This window comes from Anguilla anguilla, chromosome 5, assembly GCF_013347855.1.
Source record: "Anguilla anguilla isolate fAngAng1 chromosome 5, fAngAng1.pri, whole genome shotgun sequence".
Classification (NCBI taxonomy): domain Eukaryota; kingdom Metazoa; phylum Chordata; class Actinopteri; order Anguilliformes; family Anguillidae; genus Anguilla; species Anguilla anguilla.
The window spans coordinates 51,721,453-51,742,959 of NC_049205.1; the positions used below are offsets into that span (position 1 = coordinate 51,721,453).

At 51.5% G+C, this 21,507-nt stretch overlaps 1 protein-coding gene across 6 annotated transcripts in view; it reads left to right on the forward strand.

The window, feature by feature from the left end:
- The window catches only part of dennd5a (DENN/MADD domain containing 5A), a 41,195-nt gene that overhangs the window by 9,768 nt on the left and 9,920 nt on the right, over positions 1-21,507 (forward strand). The window contains exons 2-12 of one of the 6 annotated variants that reach the window (XM_035417864.1): positions 7,394-7,465; positions 8,464-8,573; positions 9,011-9,686; positions 12,935-13,122; positions 14,765-15,079; positions 16,244-16,459; positions 16,698-16,932; positions 17,353-17,442; positions 18,668-18,818; positions 19,188-19,281; positions 21,046-21,177. In XM_035417864.1, coding sequence (XP_035273755.1) covers positions 7,394-7,465; positions 8,464-8,573; positions 9,011-9,686; positions 12,935-13,122; positions 14,765-15,079; positions 16,244-16,459; positions 16,698-16,932; positions 17,353-17,442; positions 18,668-18,818; positions 19,188-19,281; positions 21,046-21,177 — 2,279 coding nt within the window. Of the gene's footprint in view, positions 1-7,393; positions 7,466-8,463; positions 8,574-9,010; positions 9,687-12,934; positions 13,123-14,764; positions 15,080-16,243; positions 16,460-16,697; positions 16,933-17,352; positions 17,443-18,358; positions 18,819-19,187; positions 19,282-19,677; positions 19,783-21,045; positions 21,178-21,507 lie in introns of those variants that run through there. The other 5 variants (XM_035417869.1, XM_035417866.1, XM_035417865.1 and 2 more) reach the window with 5 other exon arrangements.

Below are 21,507 nucleotides of genomic sequence, written 5' to 3' on the forward strand. Positions count from 1 at the left end.
TATTCATGTGTAACTGCATATTTCCAATGTGTGTAGTTTAGCTGCTCTCAGGCCAACAAACTACACTGATAGGCATTATGAAAACCTGAGTGCTCATAACTCTCACTTCCTGATTCACTCTCTCTCTCTTTCTGTCTCTCTCTCACTCTCTCTTTGTCTCTATTTCTGTCTCACTCTCGCTCTTTCTCACTTCCTCCTCTCTTGTCCTCTATCCATCTCTTTCTCTTCAGTCAAACAATAGCAGTACAGTACAGGTATTGCTGGAAGTCTATTATGTGCCTCTGTGGAATGAGTGAGTACTATCATTTATATTGCAGATTCTATGATTAGAAGTCCAGATTTTTAAATTTCTTCCTGTGACCTTCCCATGGTTGCCTCTGGAGCCAGCTTCATGGGCCCAGGTTTTGACTCGCCTCTCGGGTGAGTGGGCCCGTTTAGGCGGCCCACAGACGAGGCCCGGCCTGGTCCAAGCCATGACGTGGGTGGAGCTCTGAGTGAGATGGGGCGGGGAGAAAGCACTGAGTCACGCCCCTTGTGGGCGGGCTGAGGATGGCTCTCCATGGTCACAGCCATACCCCGCACTTGTGTCACTGTCCCTAGCTGGTTGGCTGGTTACTATTTCAGAAAACCGCCAGCCCCTCTGAAGTGGACCTAACCTGTAAGAGGCCACATGCTGGTCTGACCTGTAAGTGGTCTCTGGTTAGCTGACATGATGCTCCTGGTGATTTTTTCACTAAAAGGATGGGTGCCTTCCACCCGATCTCCACTCTATATGTCCGCATTTACAGAGCTGCTCCTCTTGAATCTGAAATCGACCGTCGGTGATCTCACTTTTGGCACGGTGGAGGTATTTGAATTTGAGACCCCACACCCATGCCATTCCGGAAACAACTAGGCCAGAATTAGGGAGGGAGGTTTTCTCACTTCCATTTTTTAGCTGAAATAATACATTTTTAAAAAAAAGCAGTGAACCTCAACTTCTCCTAACTGCGCTGCTATGTCTGAACTTGTGTCTTGGCACGAGACTAATGGACCAATCAGCTCGCTGGGTGACCAGATGGCGGTGAGTGACGGCAGGAAGCTTGTTGCAGCGTGCCTCGCCTGTCCTTTCAGACCGCTAACGGTCGCCCTCGGCCCTTTGTGACCGACAGCGTGGGGGGTGGGGGCGACGGGGGGGGCAGCTCTTTGTGTGCGGCTGGGGATGCCACTCATGCGGAAATGGGGGTGACGCTTGGACCCCCTTAGGAGACGCAGAGGAACAGCCCAAACCGTGGAAGACGGAAGGAGGGAGCTCCAGGGAATCAAGTGATTTTGGGAAATGGGCAGAATCAGTCGCCCCACTTAAAGAGATGAGTAACATGGTTAAAAGATTATATGCAACCCTGAGTGATAATTGAGGTGCAGAGTGTCTGGAGTCAGCATTGGTTTATTTAGAGCAAGTGCAGTTCCCAGGCCATGATGCTAGAACAAAATAACCATTAACACTCCCATGATGCATAATTACAAACAATGATAACATGATAATCTATACAACAGTGCTTGAGTGTTGTGGTCTACAGACGGAGGTAAGTCCACACACACTGTAAAAATCTCACCCATGGAGTGGAAACCCCTAAACAGAAATTGCAGATAAGCAAAGGTCTTCATTTCAAACACACACGCCTTCTCTTTTTTTTATTATTTGTATTTTATTACACAGCACCTTGTTTCGGTGCTCCGCCCCCACTGTGATGCTCGCCCTGCTCTGCGTTTGGACAGACCCGGGACAGGCTCTGGAGCCCCCGCACGGCGGATTGGGCTGCGTTCTGCCTCACGCTCTCAAAGGCGCTGTTCATTACGCCGGCGAGAGCTCTCCGGAAAGGGGCGGGGTTTCCTTCGCTCTGTGTTTCGGGGCGGTGAGAGCTGGTGCAGCGCCGGAGCCCTCGGTCATCGCCGTCTCGGCACACCGCAGGAAAAGCCGTATTAGCCGTACGGGCAGGGGGAAGCCAAAGGACCGACCGGCTGGCTTCCTGGGATGTAGATTTAATAAAGGAAGGCTGCCTAAATGAACAATAGGATTCGGACACTTTATTGCTTTTTTACCCCCCGAGGTCCCTGCACATCTCCTCTCCTCTGGAAGGATGAGGCTGATTTCTCCTGGCTCTGCGGAGGAGGGAAACCGAACCAGAGTTCTTACAGGCAGCTAAACCCCGTCTGCGTCTGAGACGTGTGTGTGCGTGTTTGTGTTCACGCCGCTGACTGTGCGTTCAGTCGGATGCTGGCTCTGATGACACTCCGCACTTCCTGCTACTTAAAAAGGTGTTCCGGCTCCGTGGGTTGTGACGTGAGCGGCTGGCGCGGGGGGGTGGCACACATGGGGGGGTGGCACGCGTGGACTGGCACTTGGGGTGGCACGCGGGCTGGCGGAGGCCCCCGTGGCGGCGCGTGGGCGCTGACTCCCCGGCACTGGAGAGGAAGGCGTGGGAAGCGTGCGGAAGCGGCTCGGCCGCCCACGTGCCCGGTGTCATCACCGCGGCCCCACGCCGGGCCGCCCGGCAGGGAGTTCCTCTGCAGAAGAGGCCTGAAGCGCCGCGTGTGAGGAGGGGCCGGGCCTGTCTCCACCCCTCCCCCTCCCCCCTTAAAGCCTGGATGTGAGGCTTTCTCCCTCCATTTGCTCTGCCTGTCTCCTTTTCTCCCCACCCCCCAAGCGCAGGCGTTTACAGGAGCCTCTCTCCCCTGAATAACTGCTCGATCCGGGCCGTTTTCCCAGACCAGGGCTGGCCCGGTGCAGCGGGGCTGTTGCCACAGAGCGGCTCGCGGCATCGCGGCCCGGCGCCCGCCCACGCCCGCTGGCACGGCGGGACTCGGGGGTGCGGTTGGTGGCACGCGCGGCGTTGGCGGAGCGGTTAATGAATTGGACGAGCCGTGACATAGACGCCGGTTTCAGCGGGGGTGTTAATCGATGTCCTTCCCCTGCGGCCCTGCGCTCGGGAGCCTGGGGGTGTCGCTGATGAAAGAACACGCTGTACGACACCCCCGGCACAGGCCCCGCGTGGTTACACGGAAATAAACATCGGCGGGTCGTGCTGCTGGTGTTTAAACATGCATGCATGTGCCAGAGGCTGTTTCACTGCACTGTACCGAGAACTGTAGAACCAACTGTACAAAGCACCAACTGTACCTGGCATCCAGCTAGAGACACTGAAGGGTCCTGCCAGATAGCTAGAGAGACTGAAGGGTCCTGCCAGATAGCTAGAGAGATTGAAGGGTCCTGCCAGATAGCTAGAGAGACTGAAGGGTCCTGCCAGATAGCTAGAGACACTGAAGGGTCCTGCCAGATAGCTAGAGAGATTGAAGGGTCCTGCCAGATAGCTAGAGAGACTGAAGAGTCCTGCCAGATAGCTAGAGAGATAGAAGGGTCCTGCCAGATAGCTAGAGAGATAGAAGGGTCCTGCCAGATAGCTAGAGAGATTGAAGGGTCCTGCCAGATAGCTAGAGACATAGAAGGGTCCTGCCAGATAGCTAGAGACATAGAAGGGTCCTGCCAGATAGCTAGAAAGAATAAAGGCTCCTGCCAGATAGCTAGAGAGATAGAAGGGTCCTGCCAGATAGATAGAGATTGAAGGGTCCTGCCAGAAACAACTGTGGGTACGTTGTTGGAGGCTGTTTTCCTGCCAGAAAAAGGTGCTCCTGTTTCTGTTTCTTTCAGATTAGCCGTCACATGTCCCATTTTCTACTCTGCAAATGGATTATTGATGTCTGGAAAGGGTTACGCTTTTGATCTTTTTAGAGTGCTATACGTCATCAGCTCTGGGGTTGCCCTGGCGATGCACTCTTAGCCCCTTTCTAGGTTTTAATGAAGGAGGCAAATGAGGTGTGGACTGATCCCAGAGGGGCTTTATAAGGCATCCCAGCATGCACTGCTGTGGCCTGGTTCCCTCGCCTCCAGGTGCTTTGCCATAATAATAATGCAGTCGAGTCCATTTGCATGACCTGAGCTCTCATTCTGAACCAATACACACAACTTCCTTTAACGTTAATGTTTAACATTAAATTTCAAAGCGCTTGAAATGTTCGGAAGTTTCGAAATGGTCCTCTGAGTGAATGGTAGGATGCTTGGAAACAAATATTTAAAGGTTGAAAAATTTTTCTGTAAAAACTTTCCCAACTGCCTCTATACCCTATTTTTCTTATTTGAATTCTGGCTTTAAATGAGACAACTTCCACTTTAATATTCAACTTTAATAGTTTGACATTTATTTCAAACTATTAAAGTTGACAATTATCAATTTCTAAACACCTCTAAATTCTGTTCCACAGGGCACCATGTGGATGAATTATTCTGATCATCTAGTGCTCGTAGCTTCTTTACTTGAATATGAAAACACCAGCTGTTTGTTTCACTTAAAATAATGCTACATTTATTGTACCAAAATGCTTGGTGAAAAACTTGAAAATGATTGCAGCATGTCATAGAAAATCTTCTAGCATATTAATTGTGAGTTTAACATGTATTTTTATACATGATTACGTTCTCTCAGAGCATAGTTGCCGGTTAAAGCAATAGCCTTATGCATTAAACCATGAAACCCTCTCTTATGCGTTACTCGCTGAACTCATATGCCGTGGTAAAGCTTCCCTGAGTCTGGCTGTTCAGAGAATGAGAAAGCAGACTCATCAGGACTGAAGTGCCTGTGTTGCTGTGCCTGTTATAGACGCACTCTGTAATTAAAACCTTTGCGCACCATGTGATTATTTTCTGGCCACACCTGGTCCCCCGACTGTCTAGACATCAGTCTGCAGCTGATCTGCACAGGGGCTTACGTGCTCAACAGGGAGACATAGAGGATCATGGGAAATGCGGTCCTGGCAAACTGTGTCTTCAGGCAGCCTGGAGCTAACAATGTGTGTGTTCGTGTTTGAGTTAGGTTCCCCATGCACTTTCCTTTTTCTCTGTAGGAGAATGTCCTTATAGTGAACCCTTTACTCGAGATGTGGTAAAAGGCACACATTTAGTCTTAAGCTCCTGGCATAATTAGGTCACGTACATCTGAATGAGCACTCCGCGTTTGACGCTGGACAGCAGCACTATTTGGGGTTGATGAATGCACCGACTCTAAATGGAGGTTCACGTGAGCGTTTGCGATGTGGCTGTAGTGTAATCCGATCCTTCATTATTGATCAGGGCACAGGAAGAGGATGTCCTGCTCTCCCTCTTTACGCATTTTACACATCGTAAAGGAAAGGGCCAATCAGGCGAGGCAGTCACCCCGTACACGCACACAGACACACCTGCAAACGTGCACACTCACTGGTGAAGTGTGATGACTGGCTGTTTGGCTTGGTCTGGTGTTAACGAGGTGGTTAGATGTGAGCAGTTTATTCTCTATTGAATGAAGCGTGTGAATAGATCCATATCAAACTCACCACCCCCGCCCCTCCCATGCCCAACCACCACCGCTCCTTCCTGAGTGTACCTTGTGTTCTCAGGCCCTGATATGCGTTTTTAAATTACCCCTTTGAATTTACTGCTTTTTGTTTTATAAGAAGCATTTTGGTCAGGTTCTGTTTTTGATTTCGGTTTAGTTCGGCCATCCTTTTGGTCTGCGCTTGCTGTGCTAAGGGCTCTGAGATGACATGCAGAACAAACGTATATTGAGTTGAGATGCAGATCCCTTTCTCCTTGAACTGTAGAATTAGCAGTGACTATTCACAACTCCCAGTTTGTTTTAAAAACAGAAATCACTAGCTGGTTTTTCTGCTGGTTTTTCTGCAGTTAGTTTGAATAGTGTGCAGTATAAAAGAGTGAGGTCTCTCAGGTCCTCACGCTGAATTGGTGCCTTGTTCTGCCACGTTCACATGATCAGTAATGGGGTCCCGGGTTCATAATCCACACAGAGGCGCTTGCTGCTGATTCCGCACACAAACTGCGCCCCGGACTCCCCCCCCTCCCCCCCCGCCCCCTCGCGGGACGGCTGTAATGGCGGCCCGTCTGACCTCTCGTTTGCCGAGCAGATGCTTTTGGACGGACGCCTCCGTGCGCGGGAGAGAAATGCGAGGCATGCGAAGACTGCAGGAGAGTCTGAGCTAACAAGCCTCAGCAGTGACCTCACGCCCGCAGAATCAAGGAACAAATGCTGCATCCGCATTTGTGGCGTTGGTTAGAGGCGATAAGCGAGGGCTGTTAGCCCCCTGTGTGTGTGTGTGTGTAAGCGCGCTGGCTTGTGGTGGCTGCGTGTGTGTGCCTGTGTGTGTGTGTGTGCATGCGCGCGTGTGCCGAACAAAGAGGGCACTTCTGCAGCTGCGCATCGCAGGTGAGTGAGCTGCGAGCGTGGCGCCTTTGTCCACAACGTTCTGTGACTGGGGGGGGGGAGACTCCTGCCCCCCCGCTGCCCACGCCCGCCGCTGACGCGTAACCGCGCCAACCGCGAGCCGAGCATCGTCCGCGCTCCCGACGCCCCCCTTTTCCTGCAGGAGGTGCATCGTCTCCTCAGAAACGCAGCTGATTGGCTGAACGGGGTCGCGCCGCGAGTGTATGTGAGGCCAAGTGGCCAGCCTCAGGTCTGAGAGAGAGAGAGAGAGAGAGAGAGAGAGAGAGATTCCAGTCTTACCACTCCCTTTTCCATCCCTCGCTCTGACACTCCCTCCTTCCCATCATCCGGTCTCTGGCGTGTAGGAAGCAGGGTGGAGACGCAGACCCGCCCTCTGGCAGATAAAACCAATGGGCTTTTGTTTTCTGACAGAATCCAGCCCTCTCTTATTCACACTGTGTGACTCATTGTGCCATATGGCCTGGGTTTCACCTTGTGACACGCTGAACAACGGTGCTATTTACTGCTGCTTATGTCAGAGCTGTTTTGCTTTGTGTACATGTGGAAAATGGCTTTTATATCAGTGCCCCTAACTATGACTGTTTAAGGGAGTCCTGTATTTTGTGTGCAGTGTTTTATGTATTTGCCCGTGTTCTTCAGGATTCATGGATATGTATGATGCTAACATTTCCTTCCTTTGTCTAAGGTAGAGTATTTGTAAAGGTGATCCACTGCTCTGCCATGTTGGTTTTCTGTTCATTTCATCCCAGTCAGCTCCTCCTCCTATTCCCCACCTGTGTCATTACTGTGCTGCATTTTAGGAGTTATAATCCAGCCCTGAATGCTCAAAACGGGGGATTAACTTGACTTTCTACCAGGTTGATGAGTAGTTTCAGAGCAACAGATGCCATTTCACATGCAGACTGTTTAATCGAGTGCAGAAAAGAGCGGACCTCAGTGTCCGTTCTGCAGCTTTAGCCAGCTCACAGTGTTCTCACAGTGTTACTGTTGTGAGGATTCCAATTTAACAGCTGGGTATGAGGAGTTAGCAGTGAGGATATATCGTTGCCATGTGATTAACTGTTGTTTTATCTGTCGTATAGCTTTATGCCAGTATATAGAGGCTACTAAATTCAGAGATGGGGCCAGACGATTGTCAGCGAGTGGCGAAGAAGGTAACCCCTCCCGATGGTCCCTCTGATCTCCACGGCTCTGCTTGCGATCTTTAACCTTTGACCTTTAACCTGACACCCCCTTCTTTCACAGCACCCCTTGTTTTTATTTACGTTTTCTGAGCTGAGCTCTTCTGCCACGGTGGAGGGAATTCTGGGAGAAGTCCTCTTACCTGCCTCCTCCTCCTCCTCCCCCTCCCCCCCCCTCGTCCTCCTCCTCCCCACAGCTGTTGGACATCCAGCCAGTCTGTTTGACTACTTCTGCCTGCCCCTCACACGCCTGCCGCTGCTGCTGTTTGCTTGGTCAATGTCTCCTCTCCTCACTCCACTGTGAAAATGACTTCCCCCCCCCTCACTGTCTCTTCACGTGCGCACCACCTCTGCTTCACGTATGATTTGATTGGGTTTGATCACTGATTCATTTGACTGATTATTTATATTTCTTTTTTCCCCCCCCTGTATTGCTATAAATGCTGCCACCCATTACATGGGAGTTAAGCATCTTTACCATTTTGTGTTTGGCTCTGCTGTCAGAGGAAAGTTAAATGGCGCTTCTCCAGCCTCTGGGGAGAGGCTGCCCTGCTGTGAGCCCTCGGCAGAGCCTGCAGGCTGCTCGGTGTGCTGGGGCGCTTTGACGTTTCAGTGGCGTTCCCAGCAGGCGCTCTTAACGGGGGTCTCACACAAGCCCAGCGTCGCGGTGGCAGCTGCTTATACAATACGGCTCTTTCTCTCACCCGAGACAACTGCGCCCACTGCCTTGTTTCCTGCCCAGGGTGTCTTGCGCCTCAAGCTTTGTCTTTCGATTGGTTGTCTTTCTTCCACGTGCATATGCCCCGCCCACATGGCACCCTGCCCCTCTGTGTCTCTGCTGACCTCCCCCTTCTCTTTTTTTTCTCTCTCCCTCCCTCCTTTTCTCCCTTTCTCTCTCTCTCTCTTTCTCTTTGGTCTCTCTCTCTCTCTCTCTTTCACTCTCTCTTCCTGCTCCGGATTCTCTGCTCTAGGTGAGAATTTTGAGCAGAGTCCCCTGCGGAGGACATTCAAGTCCAAAGTCCTGGCACACTACCCCGACAATGTGGAGTGGAGCCCCTTTGACCAGGACGCGGTGGGCATGGTGAGAGGGGGGAGTCGGGGCTTTTCATTGGTCAGACACATTCAGCTCAGGCTGCCACATAGGCCATAGGTAGCAGCGCACCCCATGGTCTGCTTTCATAGGCTGACTGTGTCTGAGGCCGCTATGGGCTGCGGCCACTAAATGGTAAATGGTAAATGAACTGCATTTATATAGCGCTTTTATCCAAAGCGCTTTACAATTGATGCCTCGCATTCACCAGAGCAGTTAGGGGTTAGGTGTCTTGCTCAGGGACACTTCGACACGCCCAGGGCGGGAATCGAACCGGCAACCCTCCGACTGCCAGACAACTTACTCCGACTTACCTCCTGAGCTATGTCGCCCCACTACAGCTAGCATTTTGTTTAAAAAGTGTTAGTTAAATTGTGATGTAATTTTGCTGGTTAAACGCGCCCCCTCTCGCCCCCCCCTCCCCCCAGCTGTGCATGCCGAAGGGCCTGTCGTTCCGCACGCAGGCGGACTCGCGGGAGCCGCAGTTCCACTCCTTCATCATCACGCGGGAGGACGGCTCGCGCACCTACGGCTTCGCCCTCACCTTCTACGAGGAGGTGACCAGCAAGCAGATCTGCAGCGCCATGCAGACGCTGTACCACATGCACAACGCCGAGCAGTACGACATCCTGCACGCGCCGGCCCCGCCCCCAGCCGCGCCCGCCCCCCACGACGACCGCCGCCACGTCCTGCACCCGTCCCCCGCCCTCTCCCGCCTGCAGCGCTTCAACTCCTACGACATCAGCCGCGACACGCTCTACGTCTCCAAGTGCATCTGCCTGATGGCGCCCATGGCGTTCCCGCAGGCCTGCCGGAAGGTTCTGGAGCAGCTGCACCGCGCCGTCTCCTCCCCGCAGCCGCCGCCGCTGCCGCTGGAGAGCTACGTCTACAACATCCTGTACGAGGTGCCGCTGCCGCCGGTGGGCCGCTCGCTCAAGTTCTCCGGCGTGTACGGGCCGATCGTGTGCCAGCGGCCCAGCACGTCCGAGCTCCCGCTCTTCGACTTCCCCATCCGGGAGGTGTTCGAGCTCCTCGGGGTGGAGAACGTGCTGCAGCTCTTCACCTGTGCCCTGCTGGAGATTCAGATCCTGCTCTACTCTCAGCGTAAGTACCCATGCGGCATCGTGGGTAATGTAGTTTGTGTGCTGTTATTTAGAGGGTGTTGTAGTTCCACGGGTGATGGCCTGCTCACAGAGCAATGTAGTTTTTTATGAGCCCATTGCCTGTGGCACTGAAAATAATAATGCTCCAAGTGAACTGTGTCCTTGAATTGTTTTCTTTTCCATAACCAGAAGCTCAGCTAAACTGGTGATATCACGTTTTCTGTGAGATGGTGTATGTGCCCTGCGATGGACTGGCGTACTGTCGAGGGTATTTTCTTGCCTCTCACCCAGTGCATGCTGGGATAGGCTCAAGCACCTCCTGCGACCCTGACCAGGAATAAGCGGGTATAGATAATAGATGCATGGTGGAGGTTTTTATCCTGCTAAAGTCATTCGAGCTGAAATGGTTAACAGAGCTTTCAGGTAAATGGAGTTCATTCTGTTCCAGTGATTGTGGGCTCCAGGTTAAGTCTCCTGAACATGCATAACAAATCGCTGCATGTTATGCCACAGCCAGGCGAAGTGTGTTCTGTATCTGACAACTTAATTTCACTACATCAGCAGGCTGAAGTATTAGATCATTTGTCTTTTTACTATTCGGGAATTAGCACTAGTTATTATTCCTGTCATACACCGGATTTGCCAACATGGCGCTTGAGGTTTCGCTAATAAACGTGTCCAGCCCTGGCCCCACGCTTTATTAAATTGTAATTATAATAACCGAATATACCTTTCTGAAAATTGCTCCTTGTAGAAACTCATTCCCATTTCACTTCGGATTGGTGGCTAATGTGGTGATTTGGGTTTCGTTCTTTCCGATCGTTCGACAGAGATTTCTTTTTCAAGCATAATGTTGCATTATTAAATTAGACCCCAAAAACCGCGCATCGTGCATAATGTTTGACGATTCTTTGTAAGCTGAAGAATGATCTGGGAACTGCAGTTCACTGCGCGTCATGCTCTCTGCTTCCCCATTTGAATCTCATAAGGGTCTGCTTTGGCGAGCTTCCGGAATGACAGCCGGAAAAAAATATGATGTGGGGGGCGTTTAAGGATGACAGGAGCCGAGACGTCTTGTATCCATTATGGCTACGAGGAAGCGCTAAATTATTCGCAAAATGCAGGGAAGCTTTTCCTCAGGTGCACTGGCTGTGTGGTGTTGCTAGGCAACGCTCTCTGAAAAGGAGGATGGCGGTGATGCCTTTCGAAGGCGATTGGTTAGAAATGACATCACCTCCTTTTGTGGCAGGAGCCTGGGTGCTGCAGGACGTGCGTACAGAGCGTTCTCGGGGAATCGGGCCAGCGACATTTCCGAGCGAGGAGGAACATTCGGTTGACAAAGCGACGGGCGTAATCTGTGGGGGGGCGGGGCTAATGGGACAGGGATGTTCTCTACTATAAAAGGAAACGCTGCCAGTCCGGGATCTAAAAAAAAAAAAAGAAAGTATCGTCCTTAACTCAGACACGCAGACCCTCGAAAATGAATTTGGCTCCTCTGAGCTTCCTCCGAGCCAGAATCGGTTTTCTTCCTCCTGGCCGTAGCTTGTGGTTTGAAGATCCCAGCCCCCTGTGTTTACACCGCAGTCTGAAACCACCTCAGAGGACTGATCTGTTTGGGAACCCCCTCCCCCCTCCACCCCCCCACACACACACCTGCAGCTTACGGGCGCAAGAACAAAGCCACCACTGAACTCATAACCATTTCCTTTATGAAAGGAAAAGGACGACTGAACATAACCCCACCCCCCCGCCCCCTGCAATGCCGCAGCCAAACATGTCCCTGCAGCGGCGAACCCTGGTGCAGTTACAGCTGACTCCAGCCTCCACAGACCGGCGCTTCGCACAGACGCAGCTCCAGGGAGGCGGTGCGATGATGTAATCGGATGCGCGGCGCTGGCGTTGGTTACCCGGGGCGCGCAGGGAGCCCGCTGGTGATGCTCCGCGTCGGCGTGGTGGGGGTTGCCGCGGCGCTCGCCGGCTCTCTGAATAGGGCCCGTTGTTGGGCCCGTGCCGGCGCGCGGGCGGCAGCCGATCAGTATTCCTGTCCCTGAGTCACGGGCCTTTTTACAGCGGGGCGCATTCACCACAGGAAGCGAGGCGGGCAGAGGGAGGGACGCGGGCTGGAGAGGGGGATGAGGCGAAAGCGTAATGAAGGAGTGCCCCTTTCGGGAGAGGTGGCGCGTGCGTGGGGGCGGGGGCGGGGGCGGCTCTTAGCGTGCAGCCGGGCTTCGCGGGGCTGAGGGGCGGAGCCTGACGACTGGGGGGGACCTGGGAGCAAATGTAGGCTAACGCTAAACGGGGTCACAGACTCGCGCACTGTTTCTTCTCTCCGGCTCCAGATCCCATGCAAACGCCTGCTCTGTACAGATGGGCTTGTAACGTGATGGTAAAAGTTTGTGCGGTCGCTTACTTTGTGAACAGACTTCAGTAGCGATGAAGTCGCTCTCACAAAGAGAGGAAGGCCGTACCCCGCACACTGTGTGCCTGGTGAGGCTGTGTGGGTGTGTGTCTGTGTAAACCCTGGCAGACAGTGAGTCCACCTCTCACACCGGATGCCGTCTGACTCATCCGCGTGTTCGATCCAGCCCGGTTACGTTGTTGCCGATGTGAAGGACTCGTGTGTCAAGCACCGCTTCTGCGCACAAAGAGGGAGTCGGGGGTTGATTTGTGAAGACTCGTTTGTCACCAGTGGGGTGTCAGAAATGGTCAGGGATGCCTCTCGGATACGTGTAATGACTGTAATGTGAGGTTACACCCGAGCATCATTGGCAGAACAAATACGCAGCTGATTTTTCCTCATTCGATATGCATAAGCCTGCGTTTAATTGTTTAAAGGAGAAAATTGGTACCAGGCAATCATGGAAATGAAAATATGAGGGTCCCGTGAGCCTCTGCTTTGGGGCACAATTGCCTGTAAATTGGGTAATTAGTGAAGCCCCAGTGACATGAGAGCTGGCTGTGTGGTGTGTGGAATGAAAGGGCTTTATTGTAGCACACTGATTTAACATCATATTATCATTCAGTACGAACGCACTGTATCACATTTGTCTACCCATTCCCAATACAGACTGTGGGGGGAAAACGGGAGTAATGTTCATGAACAGAAACCATGTTCGCCTGCATATTTTGAGCTGTAGATGAATGTGTGTGTGTTTTCCCAGTCGCAGGCTGGTTTCTCAGGCTAGCAGGAGTGTGTGTGTGTGTGTGTGTGTGGTCCTGACTCTGCTGGTCTCCCCTCTCTGTCTCCAGACTACCAGCGGCTGATGACGGTGGCAGAGAGCATCACGGCCTTAATGTTCCCCTACCAGTGGCAGCACGTGTACGTGCCCATCCTGCCCGCCTCGCTGCTGCACTTCCTGGACGCGCCCGTCCCGTACCTGATGGGCCTGCACTCCAACGGCCAGGACGACCGCTCCAAGCTGGAGCTGCCCCAGGAGGTGGGCCCAAACGCCTCAAACGCCCCAAACTTTACCACAACACTGCCGTTTTTCTGTCGCGAAGGCCGCCATCCGCACGCGCTGCATAACCTTTTCAAAACTCTGTGTTGTCCGTGTGTCTGACGGGCCTCTGTGCTCATTATGAGCCCCCCTTATTTCAAGCCATTAAATATGATTACAGCACAAACGGTGTAATTGGGAGCGAGCCCCTTCCGGAAGTTTCCATTGTGCGTGTAACAAAAAGCACGGGGTCCTCCCCGCTGCTGCACACAGTACTGCCAGCCAGCATGGCCCAGGGGGGCAGATTAGACCGTTTGTGCAATTATCACGATTGTTCTGTTGGGTTTCCCCCCGTTTTCCCTCTCTTCTGCTCTCGCTCCCCGCTACCGCTCCCATCCCCCCCTTCTCTCTTTCTCCGTTTCTCTCGAATCTCTCTCTTTCCCATCCCCCCCTCGCTCTCTCTCTCTCTCTCTCTCTCTCTCTCGTGAACAGGCCCTGGCTGAAATCACCAGGGTGGAATTATCTCTCTTTTTTCCCCCCGTCATAAACGCTCCCTGACGGATGCGGTGGCAGATCATTTCTGATCAGATCTCTCCCCGGGAGCGCGCTCTGTGCTCCGCATGCTAACTCGGGGAGGGAGGCCTGATCCCCATCCCCATGCCCCAACGGGCAGCGGCCCCGCGGAGCGTCCTGGGGCCCCGCGCGCGTATTACACCTGATTTACAGCCTCTGCGTCTTCTCCCTTTGTGCTCACGTTCATCTGCATTCTAGGTTTTTTTTTTTTGGGGGGGGGGGGGGATTCTGACCTCCTCCCCACGCACTGCTGGCTTATTTTATCATCACAGTCGTGATCTGTTGAGCAGCCCGTGGGTGGGTGTTTTAATTGAATTTGATAGAGGAGTCCACAACGCTTAGCTTCAGGTCGTGTCGTTTAACTGTATTGTTTTTTGAAATGTAATCACTCACAGTTTGAGATTATAGCCGTTATATTTCGTACTCTGAAGCTATATGCCCATAGTTTCTTTTCCCATATGATATGTATGGATATAAAGCTTGTAAACCCCTGGGCCAAAAGGCCTGTTTGCATTGTTGATCCAGTGAGATGAGTTGCCAGTATCGTATCTTTTTGGTGTTTAGACCCGTTGTACCCAGAAGAGCCAAGATTCCTTTAAAACAGCTGTGAATTTGTGAATGACGCTGTCTGAGATTTGGCTAATTTACGAAGGTTATTCGTCCTCTCCATTAATTTTTCCACTGGAGTGTCCAATTTGCATAAATTCTAATGAAAGTAACCTCATTTGTGGAAATTAGGTTTTTTTTTTGTATTTGTCATTCTCAGGCTCTTGAGAGAATTGCTCTTTTGTAATACGTTAAATTACTGTATATTATGTTTTTATAATTTCAAGTTGAAATTTACTGAGGGTTTAATTATTTTTTGGGATTAATATTGTAATGTAAAGGTTCTTATGTCAACCTACGCTTTAACGCTTTGCAGGTGTTTTGCCCATAGATTTTTAAGCCAAGCTTGTATTGTAACTGTGCATGGCCACCTGGTGGAGAAGAGGAGTAGTGCATCCAAAAGTGCCAGAGAAACATTATTTTGCATTTCCTGTTTGCTAACCGAGAACTGATCACTCCTCAGGCCAACTTGTGCTTCGTGGACATCGACAACCACTTCATCGAGCTGCCGGAGGACCTCCCGCAGTTCCCCAACAAGCTGGAGTTCATCCAGGAGATCTCGGAGGTGCTGATGGCGTTCGGCGTCCCCCCGGAGGGCAGCCTGCACTGCAGCGAGACCGTGTCCAAGCTGCGGGACTTCCGCGCCGGCGACGTGGCCTCCGACAAGCGCAACGGCAACCTGGCCGGCTCACCGCTCCACTCCTACCTGCTGAAGGAGAACCAGACCATCGCCCGCCTGCAGGCGCTGGTCAAGAGGACAGGCCTCAGCCTGGAGAAGGTACCGCACGCGCGCTGGCACACACACGCATGCACATGTATGCACATATACATGTACACATATGTACACGCACACACACACACGTATGCACATATACACGCTCACACACACACACACACACACACACGTATGCACATATACACGCTTACACACACACACACGTATGCACATATACACGCTCACACACACACACACACACACACACAGCGGTACCACCTCCCCCACAGGAACTAGTGCTCATTTCAGACTGCGTGGGTGTCTGTTTTGGTGCACAGCACTGAGGAGGGGATGTGCACTGGGGCAGAGTTGAGTTACGGTGCGGTCTGGGGACGTGATTAAGGCTCGCCCCCAATATGAGCCGCTCCCTGTCTGAGGTGGATAAGCAGCTTACGGGACGGCGACTGCTTTCCCTGGACAGGACGGGACCAGCCCTCGTGTCCTATTTTAGCTCTGTGCTCCGCACTGTGTCCCTTCAAAGGCTGCCGGTCGCCCTCTGTCCTTAAGAACATGCGCACCTGGGTCACCTGGGGTCCCCAGGGGTAACGTGAGGTCATAGGCGGTCACCTAGGGTAACGTGAGGTCATAAGCGGTCACCTAGGGTAACGTGAGGTCAGGACCCAGCGGGGATACGCAGCGCAGGACAGGGTGAACAGACCAAGGCAGGCCGGGGGAGTGGCCCAATCCCGTGCAGGATTGCTGGATGTCAGGTTAGGGCAGACTCCTCTCCCCCACCTCGGCTCCTGCCCCACCCCCCGGTGTTTGCTTCTCACGCTCCCCGTGCCGCTGATCTTGTTTTAGGAGCCGGACGGGTCGAGGGGTGCATGTCTCCAGTGCAGTTTAGAGCTGAGCTGCTTTTGGAAATCAAAACAAACGCCTCCCAGTTCCATTCCCAGGCCCCTGTCACCCGCGTATGTCATAGTGTAGATAAGATAACATGAAGTTACAGTCTCTCTCTTTCTCTCCCTCGCTCTCTCTCTTTGTTCTCTATCTCCCTCCCTCTCTCTCTCACTCTCTCTCTATCTCTCTCTCCCTCTATCTGTCTCTCCTCTCTCTCTGTCTCTCTCCCTCTCTCTCTCTTTCTCCCTCTCTTTCTTTCTGTCCCTCCTTCTCTCTCTCTCTCTCTCTCTCTCTCTCTCTCTCTCTCCCTCTCCCGCCCTCTCTCAGTTGGATGTGAAGGATGAGGGCAGCAGTAACAGGGACCTGAAGGTGCAGTGTGATGAGGAGGAGCTGAAGATGCATCAGCTCAACATCCAGGTGCGCGAGGTCTTCGCCAACCGCTTCACGCAGATGTTCGCCGACTACGAGGTGTTCGTCATCCAGCCCAGCCAGGACAAGGAGGCCTGGTTCAGCAACCGGGAGCAGATGCAGAACTTCGACAAGGTGAGCAGTGGACAAGACTCCACTGCTGTGTTTTAGAGGATTATGGGTAAAACCGTTGGGTCTCTGAGGGAGGTGTCTGCTCAGGGACAATGTACACAAATTGTATTGAAAAATTGTATTGACACAGCATCAAAGGGATTTTCTTGTTCCTTTTTTGTCAAAGCCCCTGGACTGAATTGAAAAGAAAAGGTTTTTGCAGCCCTATGTATTTATTTATTTAACTTTTTGTCCCTCTCAGGCCTCCTTCCTGTCGGACCAGCCGGAGCCGTACCTCCCCTTCCTGTCCCGCTTCCTGGAGACGCAGATGTTCGCCTCCTTCATCGACAGCAAGATCCTGTGCCACGACGACGAGGACAAGGAGCACACGCTGCGCGTCTTCGACCTGCGCGTCGACAAGGTCCGCATGCTGAACGTGCGCACGCCCACCCTGCGCACCTCCATGTACCAGAAGTGCGCCAACATCGCCGAGTCCGGTACGGGCGCCGCGCCGCGCCGCTGTCCGTCAGCTCATAGCAATTTCTGCGTATTCTTTATGAACCCATATGCACCATGTACAGTTTGCCAAGCGATTAATGCTTTAACTCAGTTGACAAAGATTTGTGTCCATGAAATGTTAACCCTTTCAACTGTCCCATATGTTTTTGAACTGGATTGCTTTTAAATCAAATGCGCTCTGCCATTTGGCTAAACAGACAGCTTTAATGAACTTAACAGCACGTGAATACTGTGTTCACAATTCAGAGGAGCGAAATAAGGCCAGAGTCTCTCGTGTTGGTCAGCCTGTTGTAATGCAGGATGCAGCCGCTTGGTTCTGTATGATTTTCAGCAGCTTTGATTGACATGTTTGTAAGAGGTCTCTCTGTGTTGAAATCTTTGCGACTTTTTGTTTTCAGCGACTCCTATTAAAAAGCGTTTACAGAAAGCTGATCTGGTTGCCCCCACCCCCCACTGCATTGGCCTGGAGAACTACAAGGCCCATATTCGTAAAAAAAAAACATATCTCTTCTGTCTCTGGGTGGAGGTGTTATTGGCTTACGCGTGCAGTGCATTCTGGGAATGATTTATCGTGGAGGGGATGTGTGGCACTCCCAAGAAAGGATTCAAATAACCGCACCAATTTCTATGTAAATGAGAAGTAATAAGGGCTGTGTATTGAGCTATTTGAATAGGCCATTGTTTGGCCAAATTAATAGTGACTTGGCCTCTGGGCACCATGCATTGATTTTCCATTATTGGATTTTTAGCGTAGCTCTTCGCAGACTTATCACAGTAATGAGCCGTTGAATAAAAAAGTCTCTTCTGAACTGTTCTCCAGCTGTGCCAGAAGCTGACTGTATTCTGCCTTCCAAAAACAACCCCATTCTCATTGAGAAATTCATAACCTGTGAAGTATTTAATTTGGATTTAATGAGTTTTTCTGTCCCAAGTGCATTCCAGATTTGTTTGGTGTTGTTATTTTTCAAAGTGAATTTTTCAGAGAAAAACACAATTTATGATTTTATTACTGCCCTGCTTCGGATGTTTCAAATTACTGTGGTTGAATCCTTCCCATAATGCACAGCAGACGTGCAGGTTACTAATCATTGCAATCTGTAAACATTCACTCTCGTGTGTAGAGTGGGACAGTACTGATTCGGGAGATGATTCTTCTAACATGCGCGAGGTGGTTGGTGTTGTCTGTCTGTAATGTCACGAGGAGCCTGGTGTTGAGTGCATATGAACGCCGCTGTCAGCATCACTAACACTTGCGGGTCTGCATGGGGTGGCGATGTCTGCAGTCAGCTTGCAGTCAGTGACTCAGGGAGTCAATGAAAAAGTGCCCTACAGAAGATAGTTCAGGAGAACAAGAGGGAACCGCTAAAATCTATACTGATATCAGGAAGTATTTTTTCCCCACAGAGTTGGTAATGCATGGAATAGCTTGCCGGACCATGTAGTAGGAAGAGAGATGCTTGGGGCGTTCAAGACCAGGCTTGACACAGTGCTGGATGCTGTCAAAAACACAGGCAAAATGACAAGGCTAGACAAGCCTAATGGGCACATCTTGAAAAGATGATGTTTCATTTGTTAAGTATCATTCAATGCTCAATGGGTATGGGCTGTCAATGTTCCAGAACTTTCTTGTAGGGGGCGGTCTGCTTCCTGGCAGGGATGTGTTTTTGGGGTTGACCGTGACCGTGCTCTTCTCCTCCCTGGTGTCCCCCACAGAGAAGGCCATTGAGATGAGGGTGTCCAAGATCGACCACACGGCGCTGCACCCCCACCTGCTGGACATGCGCATCGGGCAGGGCCGCTACGAGCCCGGCTTCTTCCCCCGCCTGCAGTCCGACGTGCTGTCCTCCGGCCCCACCAGCAACAAGTGAGCCTGGGAAAGGGCATTCTGGGAAACGAGGTGGAGCCCTAACAGGGAGAGACGGGCACGCTGGCTGCGCCGCTGCCTTTCCAGTTAGCACATGATTGCATCAAAATGGCTGCAAATATGTATATATATTGGAGGACTATTAGCCAGCACCACATATAGGTTTCAAATACTAACAGTACATTAAAGTATTTAATCGTGTTATGGAACACTTGCAGGGTTCATGCTAACCAATTTTTAACCACTGGTAACTTCCTGCATAAATATGTTTGAATAAAGTGTAACCTTGTGAGGATTTTATCAAGTCTGGAAGTAAGACATAAGTATGAATTATGAAAGATTGTCATGGTAACATTACCTGTGTGTCAGGTGGGCAAAGCGGAGTGCCCCTGCACAGTGGAGAAGGAAGGACCGGCAGAAGCAGCACGCTGAACACCTGTACCTGGATAACGACCAGAGAGAGGTGAGCACGTCACCACGGTTACTTTCTCACACCACCTGCATGCCTTGTCTTGTTGTATGCCTTTGTATTTTTTATATTTATGTTTCTTGCCTTTTGCATAACTTATATCTGTTTTATTTGTTTTCTCTGCTGCATGGGCCACGCCTCTCTCTCTCCCCTATCTCTCTCTTTCTCACCCTTTTTGCTATGTGCATGCACACAAATGTGCGTGTATGCCCACACAAATACATTAATGTACACATACACGTACACACACGTGTACACACACACACACACACACCCACACACTCACACACACACATACATACATGCATGCATGCACACACACTCACACACACACATACATACATGCATGCATGCATGCACACACACACACACACACGCACACACACTCAGCATTTTGAGTGTTTGTTCCCGGGGCTGCACTTCCTGTTGGCTCTGGATTACTACTGGCTGTCGCAGTCCTTCAGGCCCTGTCTGAAGTCCGTGTCTGTGGACCTGGTATGTGTGGAGCAGCCATGCGTGGGTGGAGACACACACACGCATGCACCCCCGTCCCTCTGTGTGTTAGCGTGTGCTTTCTCCTGCTCTTTCCTGCTCAGCTGTGCACCCTGCCTGCCATTTACAGCTGCTGAGAGATCGTTTATAAAGCCACTGCTGTTCTGACCTGTGTTGTGCTGTCTTCTGTGGGGTTTGTTTTGAAAAGAGACCGTCCCTGACCAGTGTTTGACCTCTCGGCCGTGTGTTTGACTGCTTCTTTAGCTGTCAGGAGTCTTTATGATCCTACCTTTGCTATCCCAGAGATGTGCTCGATTGGCCATTTTATTTTTAGCTCCTCGTTTGATTAGTTCATTACGTCACAGGGTCGGGTTTGATTGACCGCGTGCCTCTTGGGGATGCGTTTGATTGGTCCTTCACCTCTCAGGGGGCGTGTTTGATCCGTGTGTGGGAGTCATTATTGCCTTTAGCCGCGGTCGATGAGAGGAGGCAACGGGCGACGCCCACGTGTCCCTTAGACCTCAGCGAAATGGGAAAGGATTCGGGCTAATTGCTGTGCTAACAGGCTTATCTGCTCTCGGCTCTGAGCCCCCCATCAGAATTCAGCGCCGCTTTAATTGCGCATTGGAAACAAAGCTCGCGCAGGCGCGTCCCGTAGAGGCTCCCCGTGTTCTTTTAGACGGGAACAATGCTCAAATTCGGATCAGCTGCCGTGACGGAAATACGGCTCGCGTCCCCGCCCGCCTCTGATCCGGCTTTTTCCTCTCTCTCGCGTCCGCGACCGAATCGTCCCCCTCTCCCTCTCTCCTTTTCCTCACTCCTCCCGTACCTCATCTGAGTCTGACTCTTCAGACAGCCCCTAACCTGCTGGAAGTGAACTGCTCCTGTGCTGTGTAGCCCTGGAACCCTCAGTTGTGTAAATGCAGCTGCGATTGCAGCCGTTCCTCTGCCTGTTCGATTTAAGCTTCGTAGTGCTTAGAATTCACACCGGCGCACTCGGTGTGTAGCGATCACACGCTTCACAGCTCTTTTGTTCACATGTGCAGTGTGTCCAGTCAGCCTTATCCTATGTAAATATCTGTAGTGTCACTGTTTACTCAGTGCGGCTGCTCTCCTGGATATTTGCGCCAGGTCTTCTTAGCCATAACGGCCCGGAAACTCACATTGGACAAAAGGCAGGTGGCGGGTGAATGAATGTAATGTAATGTAATGGAGCATGGTGTGCACCCTGAGGGGGAAGGCCTCTGACTGTCCGCCATGTTGCAGAAGTACATCCAGGAGGCTCGGAACCTGGGCACCACGATCCGGCAGCCCAAGCTGTCCAACCTGTCCCCCTCCGTCATCGCGCAGACCAACTGGAAGTTTGTGGAGGGCCTTCTGAAGGAGTGCAGGAACAAGGTATTGCCCCTCTCTCGTTTTACTCACATTTTTACTTCTACTGTACTCTGGGGAGCCTCATCACACCGTGTGGGTTAATTATGTGGTGCTGACAGGGGGTAATTACTTCAGCTGACTGCTATTTGTTTTGTTATTATTTGCTGGAATTATAAGGTGTTGTTTGGGTGGTGTTGCAGTGTTGATTGTCTGGGAATGCACTCTATGGAAATGACTCGTCTTGAAACTTTTTAATTGTTGCCACGTTGTTTGTGTTATAATGTTGACACAATGTCAGGTGTACAGTAAGTTCTGGAGTTAAAGCAGCACAGTATCGACGCAGTGTCGTGTGTA